Consider the following 20,075-nt stretch of genomic DNA (forward strand, 5'->3'; position numbering starts at 1 on the left):
TCCATTTCCTCAGTCATCTTTCTTACACAGAGGCTAGCGAGAAATCATCTATATCCTTCTGAGACCTCCCTCCCTTCTCCTCTCTTCCCTTTTCCACATATAAATGGAAATACCTCATTTCCCCCCATATTTGCCTGGCTTCCCCACCATTGCATTTATTAGTTATACACAAAAGGTATATCACTTCAAATAGTTGTTTGGTTGCTGAACTTATCAAGCCAGAGCCAACTTGAAGCACAGATTGCTTTAATAACTGCCTACTTTGACAACAGTTGAAGAGCAGCATAATTCTTTCCTGTCTTTTATTGTCTGAACTGGAGGTTCTGTCTGTCACATTAAAAGTAAGTACCCTATAATCTCTGTAGTAAGGAAGGGGATTAATAAGACCCTGTTATATGAAGGACAATATGTCAAAAGGGGGAAGGGGGAAGGGGAGGCGCTCCAGATTAACCTTGCTAGGAAGGGAGAAATAAGATGCTCTTCCTTCAGTCACAGACCCATTCCTTTGTCGCAAACTTATTCTCCGAGTGAGCCATCTCATAAATTGAAACACCAGACACACAAATACAATTAAGTGCATATCAGGTAGAACGTGGCACTGCAGGCAACACAAAACTGGACATTAGCTTTCATCTCTTCCCTTGCTTCCATTTATTCTGTATGTATATGAATTTTGCAAACTTCTCAAGAGAGATGATTTCTACAAATGGGGCCACAACATAAATTGGCACTAGTACATGATATGAATGCATCCAAAGGGCTTTAGGTATGATGGTGACAACAACAAAGAGATGGACTCTTGTGACACAGTTTCAATGTTCTGTAGAATTTGTAGAGTCTTTCAAAGAATCAGAACTGTAGAAACAAATTAAAAAGCCCTCAATAAACACAATGAAGCAACCACACTTCACACATTTTTAATTGGGAGGCCCATTGACTAGAGGTGTAAGAACCTCATATACAGTGTATTTAAGATTTGAAAGCAACTATACACGCTGTGCATCTGTCATTTGATAGAAGAAAAGTCCACCTTTCATATTTTACAACTTAATAAGGCATCACGTTTTTAAGCAAGCTAGAATGACTTTTCCAACTACAGCAATCCCAATGTAAATTCATGGTAGCTGTTTTGATGGTAAAATGAAAGCACTGATGATAAAGTATCAATAGAAAAAATAATAGAGCCCTCCGCCAGGAAAGAGTTAGAAAGGAATTTAATAAGAAGATAGAACAGACTGCACTGATCAGGTGCAGGGCATAGCCAGACAAGTGTACTGACCAGCAAACTATTTACATGCGACTGGCTCTTTTTATCCCCTTACCCCTCTATTTGTCCACACTTGTTCCTCCCCAAATCACCTAAACCTTGTCCTGCCTTTGGTTCCTCCCCTAACCATGCCATAGTAAGTCCTGTGCAATCCCATCCTGAACTGCTTTTCCTCTGTATCTCATAAAAAGTCCCATGCCTAGGCAGCAACCTCCTGTAAGTCTGGTGATTTGGAAAGCTGCTCCCGATGACTCATATTTCTAGGTACTTCTTCTAAAATAATCTATGCTGTATAAACATACTCTGAGATTTTAATATTTTGGTCACTCAGAATAATCTACCTGTATTTTAGAACCATGATGGTTACTACATTAGTGAGAGTTGTTTGACTGCATATGTGCAATATGCGCTTGCTTTAAAAGGTACACTTTGGTTAATAATTAAGTAAATTAAATTTTATAGCAGAGCATATTAAAAAACTTAGCTATTCACAGTACTTCATCGAAATTGCTTAAAATGGAAGCCATTCAAGTATGCAGACTTTCAGAGGAAACTGAACTAACTGCTATGCAAGTTCTAGAAATTATGCAGACGTAGGTTTTTATCCTAGAAAGGCCTAGCAATTTTTTTCCTCAATATCTGAAAGAAGTTAAAGTTGTAAAGATACCTTCCACGCTATTAAAGAGCAATATTACATTTGAATTTTCAATGTGCATAGACAGCACCTCCTGACTGAAAAAAAACCCAACTTCTCTTATAATCACAGATAATTAACAAGAATGACATAGCTATAAAGTGAATAACTTTTTTCCAAAGCTCTTTCCTTAAAGAATCTTTCCTTAAATAAATGCAGACAAAAGACTTTATCTGGTTCGGACATTGCTCGGTGTAAGGGAGTTGCCATAATGAATTATTCAGTGAGAATTTGGGAGAGAAAGGAAGGTGAAGAGGCAAAATGGTAGCAAGTGACAAAGACTGCTGTGGAACAGAGTTTCAGGAAAATGGATCCAGAAAAAACTCAATTGCGTAATAAAAACGATCCTGTTTCACTGTTAAAGCTTCTGATAACCCATTAGAATAAGTCCCTAACCTATAAATCACCTTGTATAGCACCCTCAGGTGATGACGTAAAACCCTATGAAACTTCCAGTGACTAGTTTCTTAATTTTTTTATTTAAGAAGGAGTGACCAAAAGAAATCCTCTCCTTTGTTACAGGTCTGAAAAATATCGGAAATTACTATATGTAACCACATACCTCGGTGGCCCTCGAGCGATTAGCTAACTGCTGCCATCCCGGGCCCTGGAAGCCAGTGGAGCCTGGGCTTTCCCGAATTTCAGGAGAGGAGAGATCTCCTACGACCTCTCTGATGACCTGTGGGCACGGCCTGAGGCCGCACTCCAGCCCAGCCCTTCTCCGTGCTGGCCGTCGGCCGCACCAGACCCCGAGAACCGCCTCCTCCCCAGGGTCACGGTGAGGGCCTCAGAGCAAGGACACTGCTGTTTTGCACGTCTCCGGAAAGCGACGGGGCGTCGCTGGACAGCTCCGGAGAGCAGCGTAGTGCCTATGTTCTACAGACAGCGAGGATGTGTGCTGCCGCGGCGGGGCCAGGAAGCCCCGCCGCGACCGCCTTTTCCTCCCAGAGAACAATCCCGGAAGCGAGCTCAGCGAGCGCTCTCCCCGCCCACCTCAGGACCCCCCGACTTTCTGTGACGTGGGGCACACTGGCGGCAGGGCGGGGAGTGAAGGGTAACCCTTACCTGCGGGAGCGGTAGCAGACGGGATCCCCGCGCGGGAGGGGGCAGGGCGGATGGGGGAATCTCTCCACAGTCTCACGCCGCAGCCGGTCTCCCCCGACCAGATGCGCCTTGTTTTGGTCCGCCCGACCAATCAGCTGCATTCTACGGAGGCCAGGATGGGCCCTTCGTGGAGGCAGCAAGCCTTTCCTCTGTCGACCATAACGCATTGCGCAGGGTGCACCACCACCTGGTGCTCCTGCGGCTTTAACGCCTCTGACATGGAAACACCATTGCAGTTCCAGACGGGCTTCTGCTCGCAGCAGCAGCAGCAGCAGCAGCAGCAGCAGCAGCAGCAGCACGGCCAGGACAAGCAGAGTCTTCTCCAACAGCCACAGCAGCAGCAGACCCCATGCCTCCAGTGCAACAACTGCACCTACTATGGGGCCGCTGTGGCAGCAGCGGGGGATAACCTGCCCTCGCTGCTCTGCCCTTCTTCGCCTCTCTCGGGTGCCCTCAGGACTCACTCCTCGCCGCTCTCCACTTCCGCCTCCTCCCGGCAGAGTAGCCAGTTGAACGTCAGCGAGCTCACCCCCTCCAGCTATGCCTGCTCGTCCAGACAGCCCCACCAGTACCCCCAGTACCATCAGTGCCGTAGCCTGCAGCAGCAGCAGCAGCAGCAGCAAGCAGCTAGTCCCAGCAGCAGTGTCAGCAGCAGCAGCAGCAGCACCCACCATCACCACTACCAGCAGCGTCGGGAGAGCAACCCCTTCGCCGAAATAGCCATGAACAGCTGCAGGTACAACGGCGGCATCATGCGGCCGCTCAGCAACCTGAGTTCATCCCGCAGGAACCTGCACGAGCTTGACTCTGAGTCTCAGCCGCTCCAGCCGCCACTTGCCGCTGCTCCGGAGATCGTGGTCTCCAAGGCCGAGCACAACTCCAACAACCTGGCGCCCTACGGCTCCGGCGGCACAAACAACGGCGGGGGCAAGTCCAGCAAGAAGAAGAACCAGAACATCGGCTACAAGCTGGGGCACCGCCGGGCGCTTTTCGAGAAGCGCAAGCGCCTCAGCGACTACGCGCTCATCTTCGGCATGTTCGGCATTGTAGTCATGGTGATCGAGACAGAGCTGTCCTGGGGCGCCTACACGAAGGTACCTGCCACGCCGTCGGACCGCCTTCCTCTCGCTCTCGGCGCGGTCGACGCAGCCCAACCCCCGGCCCCCCCGCCCCTTCTGTGGGCTCCGTGTTCGTCCCGGCTCACTGGAAGGCGGCTCCGCAGCCAGCTGCACTTTCCTGTCGGGGGGGGACTGCACTGCCGTGGGGGGCCTACTGGTCCTCCGCCCTGAGACGAGATGCTCACCCCGCGGCTCTGCAACCGTGAGGCGAGGTGTCCCCCTTCCCTGGCCCCGCCGTGAGGCACCCTCCGGCCCCGACACTAAGGCGAGGCGATCCTCCCTCCCCTCCCAGTTCGGCTCCGCTGCTCGCACTGGGGCTGGGGAGCCCGTCGGGGCGGGAACGATTCCGTGTGTGTGTGTGGGTCTCTGATGGACAGTGGTGTCTTTCTGTTGCAGGAGTCTCTGTATTCCCTCGCTCTAAAATGCCTTATTAGCCTCTCCACGATTATCTTGCTTGGGCTCATTATTGTATACCATGCAAGGGAAATTCAGGTAATTAATTAACTTTATGAATTGCTGAGTGTTTACATATTTGTGGTTGCAGAGTGAGTTTTTCTAAAGGCCTTATTGCAGTAAGTACTTTGTGCTTCCTGCTGATTCAGAAAACAAAAAGAATCATATAGTGCTTCCTGAAGTTCAGTGAATGTATTTCATCCCTGGAGAGAAATAAGATTGCATTGCCTGTTAGGGACTGTTACCTGTGATTATGCTAGTAGGATCACTTAGTTCTGAGGTTATAGCACACTTTATGACATACCTGCTGTTTTCAGTAGCAGATGTTAGCAACAGTCTTATTTCCACGTGACTAAATGTCATGCTGTGAATTTTCTCTGGATAGCAGGGCTAATTATTGGGAAAGAGGCATCAGTCACTTCTAGGTATGTAATCTTCACTGTGCTGTTTCAGATACTAGCATACACTAGAATATTTAAAAATACGGGGAAACCTTATGTCAGATTTGTTTTATTTAATGCCATAGAAATTACAGTGACTAGGAAATGTGACAGAGGAAAGCTGTCAAGACAGGTAGGGCTAAAGGTAGGGGGAAATTAATGATCAAAGCTGTAGAGTAAGTCTAAAAATACTGTCACATGTCCTGTCCCAGTGTTTTGCTGGTGGGTAGGCGTTATGAATGGAGACAAGAGCTTAGATAAATCTCTGCCTTTTGCCTAGGCCTTTGGCAGCAGGCAGTAGCTCTTATTGGGGTGGCCAGCACCCCAAGACCCGGTCTCGTTTGCAAGTTTTTTAGTAATGGCCGATTAGGTCTAATATGACATAAATTATCATTTATTAGACACAGAAAATAACAGACATAAGACTTGGGACAAAACTACATACTGCACAGGAATAAAATAAAAGAAACTGCTAGTAGAGAGAATTCAGTGCGCGAAAAGGTACCTGTTATTTTAGCTAGCAAGAAATAATATAACTTAGGAACCAATGTATCTTAGCAACGCCAATTTGGTGGTGAAGTATACCTCGGAATCCTTTCACTCAATTCCCGGGAAAGTAACCAACAGAGCCTGGGTCCAGACTCTGGGGAGAAGCCTTTGCACATTTCCAGCTTGTGTGTAGGAGACTTCTGCCTCTGTGATAATTTGTGTGTCTTTTATAGTGTAAAAGTGTGTCTTTCGGTCACGTGCTTATTCTTTTCATCTCTTTCCACATCTGCTCTCCATACCAAGATGTGGTTTCTTGGTTGGAAGCCCCTGACTTTTGGGCACCAAGAGATAACCCCTTGCTGGGCGTTAGACCCAGCCTGAGTTATCTTATGCACCAGCCATGTGGTAGAGGGAGAGGGGGAAGACATCCTGCCACAGTGGGGTCAGAGACACAGACACAGACACCAACTTATGGAATAGTGTAATTTACTATAATGCAATACTGCAAAGAATCACAAAAGGATAAGCTAAGCACATAATCATTAGCAACGAATTACAAAAGGATAAGTTAAGCAATGCACATAATCATCGTCCAAATCCACAAAACATCAACTGTGGGGGAAGCTGTCACAGCGAAGGACTGGAAACCACGCCCAGTAACTGGGAAATCCTGCAGTGCATCCACCTTGCAGGTCACAAGGCTCTCCCACTTTGTTGTGACAGTAGCCCTGCTTTTATACTGTTAAACAAACAAGCTGACATAACTTCTAATTTCATTCTCCTGTCGGCTTTCTTCCAAATCCTGGCCAGGGCTCAAGGAGGAACCAAGGGAGTTGTCTTTGATCCTATACCCCCCCCCCCCAATTAGGCCAGATGAGGCCTTATCTGGTTTCTAGATACGGAAAGGTAAATACATGCTTTGCCAATAAATGGGCACATATAACTATACTTCATTAATGAGTGAATATATATATATATATATATATATAACATTTGGTTGGAAGGTTCATCTAGAGGTCAACTTTGGCTCAGGGCCTGTTGTTCAGGCATTAGTACTTCACCCAGGTACTTAGTTCTAATTTCAGTTGTATTTTTTTTTATTTAAGAAGTTACAATTTGACATTTCAGTTAAATTGAAATGTATAAGAGAGAATTTTCAAAATTTTGAGGTCAAAAATACCTTATTTGTAGATACATGGGTGGTTTTGCTATGTCTAATTAGAGATACCTTGGGCTACAGGCAGAAACAACAGTTTTCAAGGGCAAGAACGTTTTTTCAGCAGTAGCAATTGGCAAAAAGGAGAAAATGAGAATTGTATAGTACCCTCCTTCTATGCTGTAGTTCTAATATGAAAGGACACCATAGTCTCCTCCTTAGACTACTGTTAGAGAAGTATTGCACTACTGAAGACTCTTTGCCAAATGGGATCCTGTTCTGCAGTCCATACATACATGAAAAATACTATTTCTATCTCAGAACCCAGTTTCTTTGCATTGATAGCAAAGATGGGCAGCTGTTTAATATTATTATACTCAATAAGCAAGCGTCGAGTGACAGAGTATCACTATAAACTATTGGAATACTGATGAAGAGGTTTCTTTATTTGTGTAAAAAGAAATAAATGTAGCTGCTGCAATGTGGGAGCCTTGTTCTCCAGTGTACCTTGCTATAAGTGGTGCTTGAGGCACTAAGAACAAAGTTGAAAAAACCCAACTTCTGTAAGTATTTGAATTATTCTATGTATTTTCAAGAAACTAAATAGAAAACAAAATACAACCAAATAGTCATAGGTTTCTGTATGCACAAGCTTACAGTATGTAGTTACTCCAACATTTGTATATTTTTTACAGCTCATTGGATACACATTTTCATTCTTTCAGAGGTTTGTTATGGATCAGAAAGAATCATCTTTTAAAAAACTTCAGTCATGTTTCTGATTTTATTTATTTGATCATTTTAAAGAACTCCTTTATGTATGAGACTACATGGAAGGAGTTGTGCAGTCACGTGACTCAATCAAGATTAACGTAGTTTTCAACACTGCCTGAGAGTATCGGATACAAGCATACCTTTTTGTTAAACAGTGCTACTCTATGGTTTTGTCTGAGAGCCACTGTAGGCTGCAGTACTCATGTCAGAGCTCGGAATAATCTGCAGCTCCAAAAGGCTCTGTCATTCATCTTGAAAATGAAGGGAAGTTTTGTTTTCAAGGATGCTATTGGAAGGAAAGGCCATTGTACCACCCTTAATATGTTAGACATCTGATAGATTTTTAATTTAGGCACAGTATGTTTATATATGCACACTTGACTTTCTAAAAAATAAGATGAAAAACACACAGAGAAATATCTACATCCATCTATGGTGCTAAATTTATGTTACACCTTAAATCTGAAAACAAAAACTATCTTTAAAATATTTTAGCTTAGAAATGCACAGAACCTACCCCAAGTGAAAGAAAATACTGCATAAGCCCGATAATGTAATGGTTTTTAAATCACCCTTAAAACTGTTTTCTGAAGGGATACTTGCCTTTAATTTGGGAAAATATCCTGCTATGTGCAGTGGAATATTTTTTTAATCAGGTCTGTAGAATCATGCCCATAGATGGTTGTGTTCTGGAGCACCAGCTGTTTGCTGACCTTGTTCAAATTTGATCATTCCTTTCTTATTCTTCTCTGAAAAGTACTTAGACTTTATCTGTAAGTATCATGTAAATTTTCAGGAATTCATCAAGACAATAAATTTTGTTATACAGAACAGAATGGCAATGTATTTTGCTTGCGGTGCGGTATGTTTCGTACACTGATAGAAGCAAACCTACCTGAAAGAAAAGTAGATTTTCCTGCAAAACATGAGCTAAAGCATGTTGAGAAAGAAGTCGAAAGTTTAGCAATTAGTAGTGCTTGCAGATTTAATATGTAGAAGCACCTGGCGATATAAAATGCCTGCTAACCAAAATCAGCTCTTCCTTTTTTTTTTTTCCCCTTTTTTTTTTTTTTTTTTTTTTTTCCTCCAGTAGTCTTTGAGTCTTTGCCCTTGATTTCTTGGTAGGAAGTCTGAGTAGCCATGCTGCAAGCAACTCTATGGTAGTGCCTAACAGTATAGCGGGTGACTTTAGTCTGTCCACTTAAATGACCTTGCCTGTGCGTTCTGTTTTGAAAACAGTCAGCTGCTCAGTTAACCCAAACTGTGAGTTTGCTTGTCTCAGACCTGCTGAACATCATATTTTAATGGAGTTAGAAGGGAGATTTAAGAAGACGTATAGGGATTTTTTACAATAATATTCTATGGATGTGGGATAAATGTGGTGTTTGTTTGGTTTGGGTTTTTGTTTGTTTGTTTTCTTTCTTCCCCCCCCCCTCCCCTTTCTTTTTTTAGTTTATAAGCAGTAGAGGAACAGGAACACTCTCAGTATATAAGGGGTGAGGTTGGGGTGTGTGTCCTCCGCCTCCTTTTCAGCACCGCAGAAAGCACCACACGTTGCACATTATCCGGGGTGCCCTTGCCAGGGCTGGGCCTGGCTCAGAGCAACCTGTGCTGCAGGGGAGGGCGGCTGCCAGCCTCCCCTGCTTCCCTCCCGTAGTACAGCCAAGTGAGTTCTCCTGCTGCGTGACGGCATGTGCATAATTTTGAACATACTTTTACCCTTGCATTCTAAATCTATTAGCAAAACAGATTCATTTTTATATTCTATGAAACAGCTCTGCATTTGACAGACTAAAGTCTCCAGAATGGCATAGCTGCAGTATTTAAACAAAAATAACTGTCTGCTGTGCAGTTTTGTGAAAAATTTGAAATGTTAAAATGCTTTCTTCAAATAGGTTTTCAGTGATTACAGTTAATTAGTTATTCTGTATTATTAGCTATTAGTGTTGTTATTAGTATAATAATAAGTAAAATTAGTGTTTTTATTAGTTATTCTGTATTATTACTTAGTGTATTAGTTATCCTGTTATTCAGGAGCTATTAGATTTATTAAATGTGACTTAATGTTAAGATTATAATAACAATGAAATTAAGCCAGGTAGTTTCAAATGATGATTCTTAGCCTACATTATCATTTCAAGAAAAGAGGATAAAAACACAAACAATGCTTCCTTCACCTCTCTCCTTCTCCCAGGAGAAAAGCCAGATGAAAAACAGTAATGATGTTGGAGCCAAGTATGGTGACAGCCCCAAATCTGTGTATTCTCATTTTGGTTCATTGTTGTCATGTTGGTAATGTTGTTAAAAACATTACACTTGGGAGATTATGAAATATTCATTACTGACTCTCTAAGCTTGTGTGATTGCTAATTCAGTTTGGAAGACTGGTAGGAAAAATGTAACTCATTGTTATCCCAGCCTAGAACGGGTATTTCTCTGACTACTGTTCCAGTTGAGAAATATACTTCTGAAGGGGTAGAGGAGGGAAGAGCTAAGAAGATAGTGTCATCCTATTATAATAATAATTTACAATGTATAAATTGCCCACTTTATACATAAACAGTTTGTTACTTCATGGTTGTCCTGGCCTTGGCTGGGATAGAGTTAATTTCTTCTATGTAATTAAAATAGCAGCATACAACATGATTAAAATTGTTGTTTCTAGACAACTTAAGTGTTCCACATTTCCCTAATGCAATTTGCTGTTAGATTAATAATCAAGTGGAAGTGAAGAGACTTTTTGATAACAGTTCACATGGTAAAGCTGCATTTTTTTTTACCTTTACTGAGAAAATAGACCTCTCTGTCTCTCTCTTGTACTGCTACAGACACAAATGCTTTTTAAATGTACAAATGTACAATTCTTGAAGTTTTACTGGCACTTCCTTATATTACTCAAACAATTAAAACCAATATTTTCCAAGGTTGCTAGTAAGATGTTTTTAATTCCCTTTGTTGGGTATTCTGTCACAGCCTGGTATTTCTTGAAAGATGGCTGTCACAGGGTAGGAGGGCTATGTCCACTGGGATACTTTTGCTTTGGTGATGGACTAATTAGGGTATCCTTTCTATTGCCTTTCTTGAATAATGGTAGCCTGTGTTCTTCTGGACTGAATCTGAACCTTTTTTCCCCTCTTCCCTTGATACAGATGCTCTCACACAGAAAAATGAAAATTGTTGATATTTGGCAGAAATGAATAGAACTCTTCTTATTTTTTTTAATTTTGTGTGTATGTGAATTGAGATTTCTAAACATTTATAAATTGGACTGTTAGTTCATGCTCAAGTAGAACTCCTATGGAAAGTCACGCAGACTTCAAAGTTAAGGTTAAGCCATTGTTGTCACAGCAGAGTTCATTTTTAGAATTCAGTCCATCACTTTCCAGGTCTCCAGGGAGAAAGCACCCTCAGTCCCTAGATTGTTCTGAAGTGGTGGGAAAATCATGTGATACTGATGGATTTGGAATGAAACATTTTCAATCTTCATGAACGTTATGGAAAATTATCACACGTGAGCCCAAATATCTTGCTGAAGACTTGAGAGTTTTCTCCTTTTCCCTGTCTCCTGAAAACTTGAAGAAATGGAGCAGGCAGTACTAGGAAAAATAAAGGGACATTACTAAATATATTTATTGACTATTTATTGTGCAAATAAATTCCATAATGCACGGTTCTAATAAACACTGCTTATGGGGCTTTATCTTATTGGAAATTTCCTCAGAAAAAATATTGCATTCTCTAAGAAATATGAAGTTAAACTCCCTTACAGTTTCCTATCACAAGCACTAATGGGTATCCTGCAGGCAAAATTGTTTATATCTATGTAATTCTCTTGCCTTCGTTGTGGTGTGTGGCTAGCACAGGTCTTTCTCGTGAGAACATTCCGTTGTGTTTTATAAACAAAGATAAAGTTTGGATGTTTTTTAAACAGTGTCTCGAGATTTGGACAGTTCAGGCCTGGCCAATCAGGCTTAGGGGGAGGTTTCTGGCTGACCAATCTGGGCGACCTCTGAAAAGTATATATATATTGAAATCAAAATAATAAACTCTTTCTTTCTTGCCACACTGAGAACTTGGGTCCTTTCCTCTGCTAGCGGCTCAACAGCGACATCGGTGTTGCTTGTTTATCTCATTGTCTTTCTTCTTCTGTTGACTCCATGCCAGAAAAAACAAAAAGTCTAGCTTGCCTTTGCTTAAGTATGCTGAATCATCAGCTAAGACTACTGCTGCAAAAACAAATGAAGATTAAGAGCACAGAAAGCAAGTCTGTTGAATAACAGGTGAAAATAAATAAATAAACTTTGAGCGATAATTTTATTCTGATTTAAAACCTGTTGAAAAATACTGGAAAATTTCTGTTTATTTTAATAGGCCTTGGATCAGGCAACAACAAATCTCATCATGTGCCAGTTTTGGTCCAAGATGCAGTAGCTTCATGTATAGCCTTGAAAATTACCTTGTACCAGTGAAGCTTAATACACATTCCATACAACAGAAAAGCATGCTGATTATAAGAAAACTAGAGACATCATATCTGTTAAATTATTACTTTAGGTGTATTTATTTGCTAAATATTTAGCTTTAGTTCCATTCAGTACATTTTTTAATAGATTATATCTGCAGAACATGTTGACCCAGGAAAAGTTACAAGTGCCTACTGTCTCTGAAAAGCAGCACTGTAATGCATATGACACAGAAGGCAGGATAGACAATCCTTTAACATTGGTCAAGCATCTAATGAACAGTGACTGAAAGGATCTGAGGCCTTTTGCATTGAAATTAAATGTAGAAGATGCCTGTTTCCAACAGCCTCCTTTAGGACATAGGAGGAGGTTGTATCTAATGGTCAGGCCGCTGAATGGTTGGCCTGGCAATACCTAGCATTGTCCATTCAAATGCACCCTTGTTCTGAGCATTTTTTAGTGAGGCTGTTAGAAGTTTATCAGGACATTGTGTTCATCTTTCATTAAAAATACATTATTAAGCCTAGAGTCACAGATGTACTACTTTGGCAGAATGAATAAATTAGCTCATTTTATCTAGCTTCAGATTCAGTATTTCTTCCTTTAACTTCTGTTTCCTCTATTCCCTTGCAAAAATATTGCCAGCCAATTTTTTCAGTGAATATATCCTTTTTAAACTGTTTCTAGTTTTCCCAGTAGCAATGAAGCTGATCTTCCCTGAAGAGAGTAAGGCTTCTCCCACATTAGGAACAGTGGCTGATGGCAGCCATGTTGGGAGATGGCAGTTCTTCATGCAGTGATCTGTAGAACAAATTAATTTTTGCGATGAATGAAGAAAACCAAATCCTAAATCAAGAACTGTAAGATGATAATTTAAAATTAACAACATAAAAATACTGAAATGTAGATAGTTCTCCTCAGTGAATTTTGCCTCCACAAGAATACTGTAGAATTAGAGCGGCTTTATTTCTGAGATACTTGAAATGGGGAAAAATATGACAGGGGTTTCTTACAAGATGTATTCTAAAATTATTTCTGTGTAAAGGTACTGATATTTTCTGGGAAGATGTGCTATGTATTTGTAAAGGTGCAAAGGGAACCTAAGCAATCCATTCAATATTTCTTTGCCGCTTTCCCTTTCAGATGTAATAAAGCTAGCATAGCTAATGTCCAGCTACACTCTCAGCAGTGAGAGTGAGCCAGAACAGGCCAGTAGAAATAGGGAGTAGTGTGGAGTGTCAGCAGATGGAAGTTGGATTCTAAACAAGTTGCATTTAAGTTAACTTTGCTAATGGAATGTTTTGTAAAGATTTGCTACAGGCAAATAACATTCTCTATCCTTAGATTCCTGGGAACAGCAGTATGGTTTTAAAACTATGTATGTTTTTCATTCTGTCTCTATCCATTGTATGGAGCAACTACTCTGGATTGCTCTGGGTCAGCCAGTCTATTTACTAGGAAGCATATCTGTTATGCAAAAACATGCATTTCCTTTTCTTTTTTATTCTTTACTTTTTAAATAACAGAACAATACATAGTATAAAGCAATAAAAATGCTACTTTAATGCGCTGGTCTCATTTCCCTGTTTTGTGTGTTTGTGCAAAGGAAAGGAATAGGGCTCCTACCTAAACTGTTCTTTCTGTATTAATCTTCCTCCACTTATGCTATATTCAGAATTTTACTAAGCCATGTTCCTTCTGCATCTGCTTGGAGAACATTTTTGACTGTCAACCCCAGTCATGGGAGCTTTTGGAAACTGTTGGTGCTGGATGGAAGTTTTCTAAATGTTGTAACTTAAGGACCTTATTCTCATTGTGTTTTACCCTGCTAGAGGAAGCGGGGTCTGAATATATTATATAACAGAATAAATGTTAAATTAAGATCATTATTTAAATGAATACCTTTAGTGGGCACTGACTTTGAAAGAACTCCTTATTCAGTAACTTTAATTCAGTCACTTACTGATAGGTCTACTGAGTATCTCAAATGAATATGGTGACCCCGAGTGTTTGGCTTCTATTTCTGAACCTCTGATTTAAAGAAGGAGATTGCCTTATGAAATGTCTTTTTAATAATAATGCTTTTCTCAGGAATTTCTTTTACCCTATAGCACCGGAGAAGAAATCTGGATATCTAGGAGCATTCCCCTCCCCCCCCCCCGTGGAGTCGTTGGGTTTCACTTCTTGACACTATCACCTGCATAGCAGGTTATTGTGAAGAAAGAACAGCAGTTTTAGGAGCATCTCACCCTCTTTGGGTCCCTGAAGCACATACATACAGGGAGAACTACATGAAAAGAAATTCCGTATGTCCCAGCACTTGCTGAGTGCTGTAGTGGTTCTTTGACAGCACAGGCTGTCAGGGATTAAGCCATTTCACAGTTGTTTAAGACAAATAATAGAGTTGAAAGTCTGGCCTGTAGCATTTAAAAATGTTGAACAATGGCTCAGAATATCTTTGGAGAGAGAAATCAAAAAAGAATACTGTATCTGATTTAGAAGAGAAAGAAAATATGGGGAGGCAGAATTTAACCTTATGTAAATGTGATCATGCCCTCTGTTATTTCATAGAGTGTTTGGGCTAGTGTGTTCTGAGGGACAGAGGTTAAAAAAGGCATGGACAAACCCAATAAGTGTGTTGAGTAACACATATATGTTTAATGAAATGGTTGTGGCTATGTTCCTCTCTGCATGTGCCCTGTCATAGTAACTATGATGTATATTATTCAGGTGTGTTGTAATGTGCAGGTTTTTATGCTGCACACTGGAAAATATGGTACACAAAGACCATAAGTCTCAGTTACACATCTCTTCCCAAGATGGTCAGATTTGATGCTATCTTTGAGGGAAGCATTTCGAGCCTACTTAGCTACCAGCAGAGATTAACACAATTTTTTTTTTTTTTTGCATGCACTGACATACACAACGTGTATAGCAAGATATCAATAACCATTAAAAACTCATTTTGCATAGACATACCAAATTGAAATAAATATACTATGCAAAAAAAAATTATTATAAAACTAAGTACCAGACTTTTACAATCATTCTTTTAAATTGACATTTTTATAATTTGGGGGATTTGTGTATATGCATATACATGTATGAACGATAGAATAGTCTAACTTCCCCATCTGAACAAAGTAAGAATGTTTCATTTGTGTAGATAGCTATATCCACAAGATCTTGTGGATCAATTTCTAATGGTTTACTAGAAAATTTGGTCTTAATTCTGGATGTGGGAAGCATTCTGGAAAACATAAGATAACATGGTTTTCATGTAGCTTTGTGAAAAACATTATTCTTTGCCTTCTGTACTTTGCATGCAGAAGGTGTTTGTCCTTTTAAGGAAAGGCTTGTGATGTCCATCTCCAACCACCATATGACTGAAAATCATTTGTACTTAATACCTTCTTCCTCTCTGAGGACTATAATGCTGGCTTTAGATGCATAAGTGATATATTGAGGGCTAGAAGCTATAGAAAAGTGTTTGGTAAAAAAAATTGGTAGAACAGCAGCCACAGAGGCTATATTTTGCTAGTCTGTGTCATAGTTTCATCAGTTCTTTTATAAGGGTAAAGTGACTCCACTATGTAACCATTTAAATTTTGGATGTTTAAATTAAACAATTGCCACAAAGCCTTTGTGAGTACAGCTGATTCTCCTTCTGCAAGGAATGCTTCAAGGAGTACAGCTGATGCTACTTTATCATTGTTTATCACTTCCTTTTTATTCCTTACAGCAGAGCAGCGATATTGTTTTCACATTTGTTCTACTGGGATTGTAAAGAAACTGGCTGATTTCCTTGTACTTTGCATTCACCAACATCCTCAGATAGCTTGCTAGGAATTTCTTTTGATATACTAATGATTTACAAAATTAATTTATCTACTTTTCTTTTAAGTAGCTTCAGGGAGTCTCTTGTCTTAGTTGTCTTCATGTGCAATCTGTCTACTCTGAATTTGTTTCTCTTTTTCTAATCTGGTGTTATATGAATTTAAGACAAGTTGTTATGTAAATGTACAAATCCATTAATATTTATGATGTGCTATCTATTTTTATATTTATGCTGTTTGGTGTTAGAAACATCATGTTTATTTATAGTTTAAAATTTATGTCCTGTTTTTACATGCCACATGTTGAAAATGCCTTATATGATTTCAGATGGAAATAACTTTTTAAAATTTGTCTTATAGAGTGCAGGCTTAGTAAAGGTAGATGGCAGTTCTGTATTTGAAGAAGCTTTACAGAACATTAATGAAGAACTTAAGTTAGATTTCAATGTTAGAGTAATAATTAATAAGAAATTTGAAAGCTATGAGCAGGCATAACATCTTTGACCTTGACTGGAGTATGGCCTTCTGCATATGCTGCAGGAGTCAATTTTATAGGAAGAGCTTGTTCTCTTTTTATTACTAGCATCATTCTCCATTCAAATTGGGAGTAGTATCTTAAAATGAATGCATGGTTATTATAAGAGAATTGATATATATATATATATATAAAATATTTACAAATAAACACACATACACCCCCTTTAAATTGTGCTGTTCAGCTGTTCTTTCTCTCCTTTCTTCATTTTCCCTCCTTGCTTTCCAAGTAGTAAATGTACACAAGCAAGCAAGAAGGAACATGCAAATACCACTGCATTTTCCAAATTAAATGTCAACAATTGCATTAAGTAGGTTGCATAATTGCAAGCATATAAAATGTACGTGAAATCCTGTACTAATTTCTAACTATTTTCAGTACATCCCAGTTGACTTGTTATCCACAGCCTATTTTGTTCCAGAATGTTTGATATTCCTGTATTTCATGGACTGAATTTAGAGACAGATTTGTATGGAAATTTACCTCATAAATATGTTTTTGAAATGTTACTATTTTTTAAAATAGGAATACTTGTACTGGATCTGTTTTCTTCTGCGGCTTCTGGTGCTTTCTACCTTCTGTTACTGGTTCCTATTAACCTGTATTCTGGATGCTCTAAGTACCTGGACCTCTTTATAGCTGTTTTACCGTTTGTGTGATCTTACTGACAGCATTTGCAGGCTAATCACAAGAATCAAATGTACTTAAGCCTCACTGAATTTTGAAAGGTTGGCCTTTTATATCAAATAGTACATTTCCTAAGTGCAAACCAACCGTCTTTTGGTAATAAATGAATAGATAGGTTTGCTTTCCTACCAGTATGAATTTCATTTTTATATCTAGCATACAAAGTCTTCAGAAAGACCACAGGCAAAAAAAAGTGTATGCGCTCATGTTGCATACATTGAAATTACTGAGTGTATTTCTTTAGCTTAATCCAACACTGTTTCTTTGGCTTTAATAGCAATGCAGTGGGGGTAAGAACTATACCAAAGATAAAGAGAAGGAACACGAAGGAGCAAAAACCAGGTCTAAAACGAAAAGAATTTGAGTTGGGGTTTTTTCTGTTTTGTTTGTTTCTTACTGTGGGTAACTTCTTTCTTTCAGTGTCACTCCAACTACAATAAAGTTAACTTGTTATCACTTTCTTAAACAAAGAACTGGAGCAATCTTCTGGAAGACAAACTGAATGTGTTGAGGGGAAGATGTAGAATGGGGTTTGGGATCTCTGAAGGACGTATACGGAGAGCTCAGGCTTGCATTTCTAAACTTTTGAAGGATGGAAAGGGGCAAAAAGCAATGCAGAAGAGGAATTGCTTATTTGACTCTGTATATGGTGTGTGGCATGCTGGAAATACTTTCTTACGTTCAGAAGGACATTCTTTGTGCATTTCACCTTCTCACCCCTTAAATTACTTCTAAGTTTTTGAATAATCTAATTTTTAAAATCCTGCAAGAGTTTTTTATCTCCAATTGCACATTTACTGAACAGCCTTGTCTAGATTCAGACTAGAAGTAGTATGAAGGTCTTCTCCTGTTGCTTTTTTTAGAAGTTACCTTGCATATCCCTACTCTCTACAAGTGACAAATATCGTTCAATTAAGTATTTAGTTAGTAAATCTTCAGGAACAACATTTACTAAACAGTGTGAAGTGGTTTATTACTTTTGTTCCTGGGTGGTAAACTGAAGGCTTTGGTTCTTCAAGGACTTACATACATACATGTGCATTTCATTTTCAGCTACTAATAGGCCTCACCAAGACTACTCTGGTTTTTGCAGGCCTCTGCTTTTCTTTTTATGATTTTTTTTTTAAGGTGTGGTTACAGTTCATTTAGACATGGCCAACCTAACTTTACAACAGCTAGTTCAGGCATTGCTAGCAGTTGAGGTACAGTTGAACTGATTTTTCATTTTGAGTTATCTTTTAGAGTCTTTATGTAGTTTCTTGGATGGTTTTGCAGCCTGCATTGGTATATATTGGTACCTGAAGTTTGAAGAAAGCTTGAATAGTTCTACTGAAGCTATAATCTCTCCAGTCTGAAGCACTGATGTGCTCTAAAGAAGTCTTAACATTGTACTGCCAAAAGTATTTTCAATTTGCAATTTAGATTTCTATCCTGAAAAACATTTTTAAAGTACTTCTTAATTCTATGAACTTTGATTAAGAAATTGATTTAGAAGGGATGAGGTTTAAATTGGCAGAGTTTTGTTTTATCAAAAATTACGAATAAACAAAAATATGAAAAAATCTTAGTAAAGAATAATATGTGGAAATTCAGTTTCATATAAGGTTTAAAAAAAGTGCACAAAACCATTCTTTTTGGCTTACTTAAAATGGCATTCACTTAGTAGTGACTTAGTAATGTCATTTGCTGAAATGGCATATTTATTTTGGTTTTAGTGGTCACTGGCAGCTCTGAAAACAATGGTATTTTAAAATGTAATCATAACAAGGTTTGTTAATGGCATACTGAAGTTAACCTTGTATTTTATCATTTCAGTTATTCATGGTGGACAATGGAGCAGATGACTGGAGAATAGCCATGACTTATGAGCGTATTTTCTTTATCTGCTTGGAAATACTTGTATGTGCTATACATCCCATACCTGGGAACTATACATTCACATGGACAGCCCGGCTTGCCTTTTCTTATGCTCCATCCACAACAACAGCTGATGTGGATATTATTTTATCTATACCAATGTTCTTAAGGCTGTATCTTATTGCCAGAGTTATGCTTTTGCATAGCAAACTTTTCACTGATGCATCATCTAGAAGCATTGGAGCATTAAATAAGATAAACTTCAATACCCGTTTTGTTATGAAGACTTTAATGACAATATGTCCAGGAACTGTACTGTTGGTTTTTAGTATCTCATTATGGATAATTGCTGCGTGGACTGTCCGAGCTTGTGAAAGGTAAGGTTGTTCTGTTTGGTTGGTTGGTTTGTTTGTTCTGTCTGTCTGTCTTGGTTTTTCTTCTTTGATTTTGTATTTGAAAGACCTAAATATTTAATGGAATGGAGCTTCCTGGTCTTTGATATGTTGAGTGCTGGTTGGATTTCATTCTGTCACAGATTGTCAGGAATGCTTTGGCTTTTAATCTGAAGGACCTACATAGAGAAGTTTGTGCCCCAACGCTTATTGTAGTATTGCAAGTCTATTTCAATGTTTTCATTGGTAAAACTTTACTAAAACACCGTGGGATACCATAAATGTCTTTTAACAACAGTTACAGTTGTTGATATTCTGTTTGATAAGAGCTTTTATTTAATTGTTTTTGCGAGTTAAATTTATTGAGAGTACTGTAGATAAAATAGCTATGGAAAATGTATTTTTTCAGTTAGACTTTTATTGTCCTGTTGTTAAAAAAAAAAAAAAAAAAGAAAAAAATGTTGTTGAGGAGTTGGCAAGATCAAGAAAGGGTGATGTACTGGTTTTGGCTGAGACAGAGTTAATTTTCTTCCTAGTAGCTCATACAGTGCTATGTTTTTGATTTGTGACCAAAATAGTGTTGATAGCACACCAATGTTTTAGCTATTGCTAAATAGTGCATACACAGCACCAAGACCTTCTCTGTTTCTCACCCTGCCCGCCCCCAGTGAGTAGGCTGGCAGTGCACAAGAGATTGGGAGGGGACACAGCTGGGACAGCTGACCCCAACTGACCAAAGGGATATTCCAGATCATATGACATCATGCTCAGCAATAAAAACTGGGGGAAAGAAGGAGGAAGGGGGGAAAT

At 39.5% G+C, this 20,075-nt stretch overlaps 1 protein-coding gene and 1 long non-coding RNA gene across 4 annotated transcripts in view; both read left to right on the forward strand.

The window, feature by feature from the left end:
* LOC146425378 (uncharacterized) overlaps positions 1-20,075 on the forward strand; it is a 517,591-nt gene that overhangs the window by 321,669 nt on the left and 175,847 nt on the right. The gene's annotated exons all lie outside the window — the stretch shown is intronic.
* Positions 2,623-20,075, forward strand: part of LOC146425386 (small conductance calcium-activated potassium channel protein 2-like) — a 171,110-nt gene continuing 153,657 nt past the window's right edge. The window contains exons 1-3 of one of the 3 annotated variants that reach the window (XM_085041586.1): positions 3,010-4,159; positions 4,580-4,675; positions 18,832-19,250. In XM_085041586.1, the coding sequence (XP_084897712.1) occupies positions 3,077-4,159; positions 4,580-4,675; positions 18,832-19,250 (1,598 nt within the window). In that variant the 5' untranslated portion in view covers positions 3,010-3,076. Of the gene's footprint in view, positions 4,160-4,579; positions 4,676-18,831; positions 19,251-20,075 lie in introns of all 3 variants that reach the window. The other 2 variants (XM_085041588.1, XM_085041587.1) reach the window with 2 other exon arrangements.

The sequence above is a fragment of the Lichenostomus cassidix genome, chromosome W (genome assembly GCF_008360975.1).
Source record: "Lichenostomus cassidix isolate B80296 chromosome W, HeHo_3.0, whole genome shotgun sequence".
Lineage (NCBI taxonomy): Eukaryota > Metazoa > Chordata > Aves > Passeriformes > Meliphagidae > Lichenostomus > Lichenostomus cassidix.